General features: G+C 39.7%; 1 protein-coding gene across 9 annotated transcripts in view; it reads right to left on the bottom strand.

Annotated features, from left to right (window-relative positions):
- Nucleotides 1-323: 323 nt before the first annotated feature.
- Nucleotides 324-10,174, bottom strand: part of LNX2 (ligand of numb-protein X 2) — a 59,971-nt gene continuing 50,120 nt past the window's right edge. For all 9 annotated transcript variants that reach the window (XM_074859910.1, XM_074859909.1, XM_074859915.1 and 6 more), the window contains 4 exons: nucleotides 9,475-9,652; nucleotides 7,453-7,684; nucleotides 5,523-5,681; nucleotides 324-2,701 (listed from right to left, as the gene is read on the bottom strand). In XM_074859910.1, the coding sequence (XP_074716011.1) occupies nucleotides 2,566-2,701; nucleotides 5,523-5,681; nucleotides 7,453-7,684; nucleotides 9,475-9,652 (705 nt within the window). In that variant the 3' untranslated portion in view covers nucleotides 324-2,565. The remainder of the gene's footprint in view (nucleotides 2,702-5,522; nucleotides 5,682-7,452; nucleotides 7,685-9,474; nucleotides 9,653-10,174) is intronic.

Below are 10,174 nucleotides of genomic sequence, written 5' to 3'. Positions count from 1 at the left end.
AGACTGTCTCCTTGCATCAAATCTATGCTGTGGAAACATCCTCCAGCTGATTGGTACCAGCTGGCATTGATGGGAAAAGAGGAAACGCTGCTTGCAGCAAAGTACCATAAGGCACAGATCTTACCTCTGCTTTAGAAACACTTCTCGGTGCTGACATTACTGGTTAAACAGCTGGTACATTACCCTGGCAGGATGAGCGTGCCCTCAGGACTTTTTTGGTACATTCACTAACTGTAATTTACAATAACTTACAGCAGAAAAAAAATGTTTAAACTGAGTCTGCATTGAGCAACCCGTATCTTTTGCAAAGAGTGAGACAATACTTTGAGTTATTACAATGAGTAGAATGAACTTTTATTTTCATTCATCCTTCATTAATACCATACAATTAGATAGCAATATCTGGAAAAAAAAAAATCTTGAAATAATTTAAAACAGAAGGCACAGAAAACCAAACCCAACTATGCACCTACAAGAGAAAGGGGAAAAATGATTCAGGAAGGGAATTAATTCAGAAAGGTTTTATCGCTACACATTCTGATCAAAAGCTACAGCACACAGAAACAAAACCGCACAGTTTAAGCTAACCCATGCTTTTGTTACATATACATATAAAAGAAAAATCTAAAAATCTGATTTTTGCAGGGTTTTGAATGAAGTGTAATTTCTAAAATAAAAAACATGAAATCTAGTACATATGTCAAAATCTTCCCTAAAGTCTACACTAAGATGTACTTTACAAAAAAATCTGTATTAAGAGCAAAGCATACAGTTAAACAGCATCTGGGGATGGGAGGAAACTTGTTCTCAAATCAGAGTATCAAATAAGTTTGGTGTTTGCTTCAGAAACAAAGATTCTCAGTACAGTAATATACTGTAGAGGACATTCTTTTGTATTTTAATACTATCAAATTAAACCAATAGCATACATTACAGAGAGGAATAAAACCACTTCATTCATATGAGATTTCTACAATTTTTTTGCAAAAGAGTAACTTTATTTCTTTTGAAAACAAAGCTGCTGGAATTAATGACATGCGATAATATGCCCCAATATTATACCAGCTAAGTTTGAAAATAAAGTTCATGCTTCACAATTGAAATATGTTGTGATTCTCAAATACATTCTCTGGTAATTAATAATACAATACAGAGGTCATTCATAAAATCAGTTCATGTCAGGAACCTGGTTTATAAATGAAGCTCTTTTTCAAATATGCAGAACACTGACAACACACAGGGTTAGCTCCAGGTCAGCACATTTCTTTCTGCGTTCCACCCCTCTTTTCTTAAACAAATGGGTGCTTAGCCTGCAAATATCATGGAAAGGCAAAGTCTAGAAGTTACAGGTTGGTTTGTAAAAACACTAAATACAATCCAAGATAAGTAGTATTACTCTTACTGACAACTTAATAGCAGGTGCTCCCTAAAGGAAAAAAAAGTAATATCCTGAAATGCAAGAGAGATCGTTTCAGCATTTGTTATCAAGGCATTTGTCAGGAGGTGACAGAGTAAGAGTGAACTTTGCAGCTTACTTTGCAGTTGGACTTGAATTCAAAGAGCCTTCCTTCTAGCCTGCCCACCTGTAAACCATAACATATGGTTTCTTAATAGCTTGCTTTTTTCCTGGAAATAATTTTCTCATTTAGAAAGTACAAGTCAAAGTATTGTTTCCACACATGAATAAAGAGAGCTGACAACTACAATAGAAACGGTAAAAATGATGTTTGTAAAAATGTTCATCAAAATTCTCTGACATAGCAAAACATTCATTTGTAAAGTTGAATACTGCAAGCCATTCACTCAAAGGCGACCTCGGGCACATGTACTCTTGCCAGCGTTGCAACAGTAATTACTTCCACATTTCTTGTCATTATAGGATACAAACTCTGTAATATATTAAAGTTTCCTAACAAAGAGTCCAATTATTGCACTTTATAAAAATTCCAGTAATATCAGGCTTTTGTCCTACTTTTCTATGAACACTGATGCCCTGCAAGAAAAATTTGGGGGACCAAGTAACTTCTGATGAGTAAGATGGATTACTTGAATCAGTCTGAAATATTGAATCGAAAATGGAAAGGCTCACAAAATGAAGAGACGTACCTTTGGAAACGGATTTTGATTCATAGCAGCAGGTAGATGTGCCACTGTGGTACTGACACATGTTCTCTTCGCAGGGAAGAATGGGCACATGGCTATTACATTTATATATCACATATAACTTGAGGACTGTGCAGAGAAACCCAAAGAACCACTAAGTTCTTCTGCTGACTCTACAAGCCTGACAGGGAAAGCTCAATGACAGCCATACCAGAGTAGGAGTTTCTCTGTGAGCTTGTGTATATTTGCATTTGCATCAGCAATGGATATAGCAAACAGAAATGGCTATTTCAGGATGGGAAGATATATAAAGTAAGTCTGAGAGGCCCATAAAAAGAGAAAATACAGCAGTTTTGGCCCTGCTTATAACCAGCTGTATCAATAAGGAAAAAAAGATAGAGGAGATTTTTTGTGCCAGCTATCTAGAAAAAGACGCTGCTTGAACCGAAGTGATTTACAAATCTATATGAGGCTTCCAGGCCAGCAAATCACGGTTAAAGTTACTTTGTTCCTCTGTTCCTTCAGCATGGGAACGAGTGCAGAATGGCTCATTCCAACCGTGGACAGTCCATTTACAGCAACAATCATATCACCACACCTAAAAAACACAAGAAGAAAAACAAATGATGACTACTGCTCTGCAGTAACTAGTCCACACCAACAAACAGCACTTCATGGGGTGATAGGTTTGCATCAGGTTGGAAGCGTAGTTAAAAAGCCCAGAGGGGTTCGATTTTAAGTCTGTTTTACTACTGAAACTCATCTGGGAAATTCCCAAATCACTGGATTTCAATTCTAATACAAATATAGTTCTGCATTAAGAGCTGACCTGTAAGGAAATGTGAAAAGAGAGTTAGAAAGATCTAATGGAGTCACGAGATGATAATGAGATAGCATGTGCCTGACAGAAGCATTTCTGTTTGTTTGTGTGGATTGTAACACATTTACACCAAACATGCCTTTACCGTAGGAGGTGTAAGTAAAGATACTTATGGTTACCAACCACATTCCAACTGAGAACCTTGTTTTCAATGGCTTACGATTTTGTCAAATTCAACCATTTGGCTTGAAATCCCCCTCAGCAGATGGTTTAACTGAGAAGCTGTAGCATCTCTGTGTTTTTTTATGCAGTGAACAGAAATCTGGGAGGGTGCTGTTTGCTGGCCTTGAGAAAATTGACCTCAAAGGGTTAAGTTTCAATTTTTACGAGATCAAGAGAAACTTCAAAAAAGCACCTAAGTTCTTCCTATGTTGAGCATGCTTCACCTCCAGGCATCTCTTCTCTATGACTTGAGTGTGTTTTGGCACTCCCCAGAGCAGTTAAACATGACTATGGAGAAGGACTTTCCTGAACCTGATCCTCCCAACTATTGGAGGCACCAAAATGAATGGCAAAGAGATGCTGTCCTGAACTCTCCCAGTGCCCTCCACCAAGGCAGAGCAGAGGAAGAAGAGGCAGTGTGACCAACACCAGCCAAATGTACATTCAAAAGCACTTCTCTGCCTGAACCAAGGTACCCCATCACCCAAACTACAATGTTACAGTTCACTGAGTGGGGTCTCGCTCACTCAGCCTTCCTGCTGAAGTCATTTCACCTTCTATAAAAATCACACCAGACAGATAACGTAGGCAGAAAACTGTCTTAACTATTGAACTGTGAAGTTACTTTCTTCCTTCCTCTCTAGCCAAACACAACATTTAGATAGTTTAAACAAAACAGAACAGCTTCAAAAAGCCCTGCCCCAGGATAACTCATGGTGCTCTCCCTCGTTGATGGCCCATTTTCAAGTCCATATACTCAGCAAGACAGTACATTTGAACAGAGGGTACTCTATCACAATACCACACATGGGCATCTCTTCTATTCCTTACAAGGGGGTAAGTGTGACTACAACCACTCTTCCCCTCTCCTTAGGAATGATGCTTGAATTTCCATTTGTGTGAAGACTTCTAGTTATTAATTCCCCAATCTGAAATTATTTACTTTGGGTTGAACTGAAATCTTTCATTTAATCCAAACTGTTTCATAGTTGGCCAAAAAAAAAAAAAAAAAAATCTAATTTCATGTTCAGCCAAGCTATTTTTTCATTTATTTATTTAGTCATTGAACTGAAAAATCAGTTACTGGCAAGGCTCTAGGCATAAGTACATTTTTACTTAAGCTACTTTGTAAGTAAATTTACACATAAAAATCATGCCATAAAACTTCAAGTTGCATATTCTTTACTGCCACCTTCACAAAAGATCAGTTTATGAACAAGAGAGCCTTTAATAGGAACTGTAAGTCCTAGTTCTGAACTAATTCTACACAAGGCTAAGATACATATACGTATATTAGACCTCAGGGTTGCATCCAAACATACCATGCAAGTAGAATCGTATAATCATTAAGGTCAGAGGGGTCCTCAGGAGGTCTCTAGTCCCACCTCCTGCTCAAAGCAAGCCTGGCTGTGAGATCTGACCAGGTTGCTCAGGGCTTTATCCAGTTGGGTCTTGGAAACCTCCAAGGATTGAGACTGGGCAACCTATGCCACTGCCTGACCATCCTCATGGGGAAGCAGTTTCTCCTTATAACCAGTCTCCACCTCCTCTGTCAATTTGTGCCCATTGTCTCTCTTCCTTTTGCCCTGCACCGCTGTGAAAAGCCTGGGCTCCATCTCCTCAACAATGTCTCTGTAGGTACTGGAAGGGGCTGTTAGGTGTCCCTGAAGACACCTCTGCTCTAGACTGAGCAAGCCCAGCTTCCCCAGCCTCTCCTTGTAGGACAAGTGCTCCAGCTCCCCCCATCTCAGGGGCCTCCAATGAACTTGTCTCATTTATTAGTGATTTTCCTGTCAACTAATGACTCTCAGGGCACTGACATAGGGACTTGGTTCCTTAACAATTTTTTCAGAGGTACTGACTTTTTCATCTACTTTATCGCCTTTCCATTAAAGCGGCAGCACCCATCTTCAGTACCAGAGTTTCCAGCAGTGACTTCAGAAGGCTATATGAAAGGATAAAGCAGTTTTCCCCACTTTACAGAAGTAAGGTCTAAGTTTTGAGCTGTTCTCTAGGAAGACAAAAATGTTACGAACTAGCCAGTTCTGCACATACACATTTTGCAATGTCTCTTGGCCTAAAGAAGCATTCAACAGGGAGATGGGAGACAGCAGGTGACATCAGCACTACAGCTGGGGAGGAGGACGGGAGATGACAGAGGTACCAGCAGAAACATCATCTCTGACAGACACCCTTTTCTCAGCAGAAACACCCTGTACTTCCCTGCATCACACTCATCAGGGAGGCAAAGCACTACTGGGCTGCATGATCCCCCCAGCACAAGGTGCTACAGTGTATTTCCTTAAGCAATTAGTTGCACCAGCATGTAAGTATTTAAAGTGTTATTATTATTATTACAACTATTATTTTAACTTACTTTAATCTTCCATCAAAGTACGCAGGAGTTCCAAGAACAATTGTTTTAATGAAGAAAGGCTGGTTCGTGTGGTTCTCCTCGTAGCCACCGACGATACTGAAACCCCAGCTCCCTAAATTACTCCGCCGCAGTACTACGTCATGGCAGCTATGTAGGCAGCTGTCGAATGGAAACACAGGATAGCAAGAGAAAAAGCGATGTATACCACATACAGATATTTTTATAGTAGGCACAACACCTGCTGTCTCATCATTACCACTGTGCTAAGCGTGGAAGAGAAGGGGAGGGATGGTGATTAGACTTCTGTTCCCAGAGTAATTTTGCAGTATTTGAACTGATTACTAAAAAAACCCACAATCTTGAGACAGAAAAGTGTTTCAAAAGAAATAATGCAGTGCTAGAATAATGAAATACAGTTAACTCTGTAAACTGACAGTAATGGAATGGCATTTTAGGGGTTTCACAGGTGGCAAGAACGTGGGTGGAAAATGGATACCTGATGCATTTAGTTTGCCAGTCAAAAATGCAGTGCGTTTTTCTTCCACCCCCAGGCAGTTTAGGCTTATTCTACTTTAAGTAAACATCTAAAAATCCATGCATCATCTTCACTACCTCTGAACTGATGCATCACCAGTAATGAAAATATAAATGACTAACCATTTTATTACACAGAATGTAAATAATTCAGATCATGCTTCACTACTGGTATATGTTATTTCTCCCAGTGAAAATTAATTCTTGCCAATGAAGTTGGCAATGACTGTAATTAAAAAAAAACCCAAACAGAGAAATTAACTTTTGGGTAAAAAAGATGCTAAGTTCTTTACTGATGTACAACACTTATTTAATGAACAGCAGCACAATGCATAACATAACTTTAGGAGCCACGCATGAGCGTCTGTGGTATATAAGCAATAAACTGCTGCTGAAGCATGGAAAGGAAGTATATTTACCAAAACTGAGAGCTGTTTATTGAGATTCGGTAACTCATTAGTACTTGAATGGAAGAGAAATTAATTGATAGTAGAACTCTGAAAAAATGTGAAAACTTTGGAGGGCCAGTGCATGGCTCTGTTATCTTCAACTGCAATTCTGTTACCAATACGCCTGGTATGTTACCAATATATCTTGTTGTGGTTTTATGCTTAAACTACAGACCTGAGTCCAGTAACTCTTACCAGAGGGAGAGGAATTAACCTGCACACCCTGTCTGAAGTTAACAACACTATTTGCTGTAGTGGGAACTCTTCTTGATAGCAAGCAATGCCGGAATAAGCTTATAGCTGTAGCCACAAGACAGTGAAAAACAGAACAGTAAAAATGAAACATGGTGATGTCCAGCAGACTGCAGATTATTCAAGGTGAGGGAGCTCGGTGCAGATCTTTAAGAGTTTTTGTGTTTGGCAGAGATGATAGTGAGTTCTTGAAAAATAAAAAACCCAAAACCAAGGGGGATTTGTAATTACAGCTTATACGTGTGCAAGAGACCCGTGTCAAGAGTCTGTCAGAATAGCAAGTCTGATCCAATATTCTAAAGTTATATATTTGGCATTGTAAATGTAGGTAGCAGGTTAGCAAAGGGTATATGCTTTGTGTTTTCATTAACAATCTCTCTGGTTTTAGATATTCTACATAAAGTTACAATATGGTTAAACAATAGAAAAGATGACTTGTGTTCAATGCCAAGAATTCACATGGGTAGTTACTACGGTGAAGGGATAAACCAAATTCATCTTCCAGTTCCCTAAGGAAACGTTGCTCCTGTTCACAGTCTGCTTCATAAGCACACTGCCAACCGAATATAGCCGAGATGGTCAGTCAGTCAGAAATAAGGGCAGATGTGCTGCAACTAATAAGGTCTCTGCTTCTGTATCTCTCTTGGACTTAGCTTAAAACAGATAACTAATTACTTTATCAATTAATTCCGTACCTTGGAAGTCCCAGCCACATGACCCATGACGGTGACCAGCTGGCATCGTATTCATTTTCACTGATGGTACTCAATTGTTCTTCATTAGTCTGGGGCTGTTCTTCTACGATCTGAACTTCCAGGGCTTTCAGGGCAACTACCGAAGAGGCAGCACTAGCTTTCAGCATGGCCACTGCCTCACTGTGACTTAAGTTAGTCAAATCGATGCCGTTGATGTTAAGCAGCACATCACCTGTTCAAAGGCGCAAGTGAGAACACATCAGTCTGTCAGAGTCATTCCTACCAACAGCACCTCCCGCACCAGGGTTTCATTTAATACTGTATTTTTTGGAGCTGAGACAGTCTGAACTAACAGCCTGGGAATGTGAACAGCTCTGAAACCTTATACTGTCAAGTTTGAAACATTAATGTATTGAACTATTAAGCTGGACTAGTATCATTTACTTCCACGTAACACATAAAATGCTGTGACTTCTATGGTATATGGCCCTGAAAATTTGAGACAGAAATTACCTAAGCACCTCATCATCTCAACTGCAACTGCTATAGCAGATGCCACTACATAATTGTTTCCAGTGGTGGATCTTAGGTCCACCCTAACTAAAAGGGAAGGATGAATGATGGAAGGAAACAATACAGGCACCACAAAGTAACCAGCTCTTGTAGATAAGTGAGGCTCCACAGAGTGTTTTAGGTCTTCCGCTTTTTCTAATTTGTTACTTGGGAAACCAAAATGGAATTAAAAAACAACTGGAAAGATTGGTACAAAAACCAGTCCATTAGAAGAAAGAAACAGCATCTCTACAAAGATAATCTAGAAAGAGTCAAAGCCACTAAAAAAAAAAATTGTCACAATTTTTATGTTATTTCAGAATATTTATAAAAAGTCTCAGGATGACAACAAGAATGTTATTTACTGCCCAAGCAGTGACACTGTCCTCTTTCACACAATGTCTCACTTACTGATGAAAGCCAGAAAAAACAAAGCAGAAGTGTGAACACCTGGGCCACGTTTGGAACGACTCATTTTTGAAAAGCTTTTTCCTCCCAGGGAAAGCTAAAGTTGAGGTGCAGCTTAACTTGAAATAATTTTTGTTGCTGCTGTGGCTACTTTAAAAATGTTACACAATGAAAGAGCAATTGCAATTCTTCCATCAAGTGTGTTTTTCATAGTAGTACATAAAAAGAAAGCTTACCCGTTGGTATGTGGGTGTAAATCTCCCTCTCTCAGAAGCATATAAGGATGCTCCCACACTGTTCTTTTTAAATTTGCAATCTGTGAAGTTTTTTTCCACTATTTCTTTCTGAAAACAATCTGTAATTCTGTGAACTCTGAATCGCAGAGATCCCACAGGCAGTCGTTGTTTCACATACAGCACAGTACGTTTTAATCACCAAATGCCTTGGTATCGATCTGCCTTCACCTACAACGAGTCTAACCTCCACCTCCTGGTTTTCTTCCGCAAAGCTGAGGAACTCGGACGGGTGCTGTAGCACCCCTGAACACCAGCAAACCAAAGCTCTCCCAGAGGATAAGAAAGCATTCAGGAACCAGGGTCAACACTGACGTAGTTTTGGGGGTAAATTTAGCACAGGAGAGCTGTGGCCTGTCATCAGAGCATTTCTGCTGTTCAGGTATTACACTGAGTAGCAGAGATTCCCCCGACAGAGAAGGGGCACAGCCCACCAAATTAACCACAAAAACAGGATGCGTGCACTACAGTACAAAGAATCACACCAGACCCTCAGCTCAGGGGATTACCACCAGCTTTAAAGAATTTAACCAGACATTTCCTGGTCTTATCCGCTTCCCCTGCTATCATTCTCTAAACATCCCTTTCCCAGAAAGGTGGAAATGCAATACTAAATACTCTGTTTCCATTATTGAAACATGAAGAAAAGCATCCATCAGGCTTTCCCTACATCTGTGAAAAGACTTTTTGACACCACCTGACTCCAGAGCATGTACTCATCAAACAGCAATCAGAAGCCACCCGTGCCACCAGGAAAGCCAAGCCCCACCTCGTTTAATCCGGCCATCTCTTGCCAAACATCCATGAGGCTGTACACTTGTCACGAAGATGGGCAGTTCGCCACTTTTGCTGCCTCTGCCTCCTGCCACTGTCATTCCCAGAGATTCATGTGGCTCTTTTTTCACAGTAATGTGCTTTTCTTGGCATGTAACGCACTGGGAGAGATCCTGTTTGACAAGAATAAATAATATTGTTAAAACTTAAAAAACCACAACAGAACAAAACACAACTAAATACACCCCAAAGCTATACTTTGGCATTTTAACAGAATGGTTTAAAAGGACTAAGTAGTCCAAATCAGCTTTGGCTGGATGTCCTCCAGGTCAGAAAAAAGAAAAAAAGAGCCACTCATGTAGACACTTATATATAGACAGAAAGTTTATAAAGGCCCATCTTGAAAATCTCACTCCAGTTTTTCTTAGCCTCCTCCACTGGAATAGGCTAAATTTTAGAACTGCACTACAGAACTATATGGTCAAAAAATGGGACACAAAACAGAAAAACCTTTTGATGTCTTGGTGAACATAAGCGTTACGTCATTTGTCAGTAGAATATGACCCAGAACTACAAAGAAGCTCCAAAGAAATGAAAATACATGATGACAAAGAGAGACCATTTAAAGCCCTTAAATGTCATGTTTTCTTTCACAGCTGGTATGTAGAATCCCCTAGAGCACAAAGTAACTAAGG

Source organism: Strix uralensis, chromosome 2, assembly GCF_047716275.1.
Source record: "Strix uralensis isolate ZFMK-TIS-50842 chromosome 2, bStrUra1, whole genome shotgun sequence".
NCBI classification, from domain to species: domain Eukaryota; kingdom Metazoa; phylum Chordata; class Aves; order Strigiformes; family Strigidae; genus Strix; species Strix uralensis.
The sequence above is the reverse complement of the archived record's forward strand: the minus strand, read 5'-3'. Positions and strand labels throughout refer to the sequence as shown.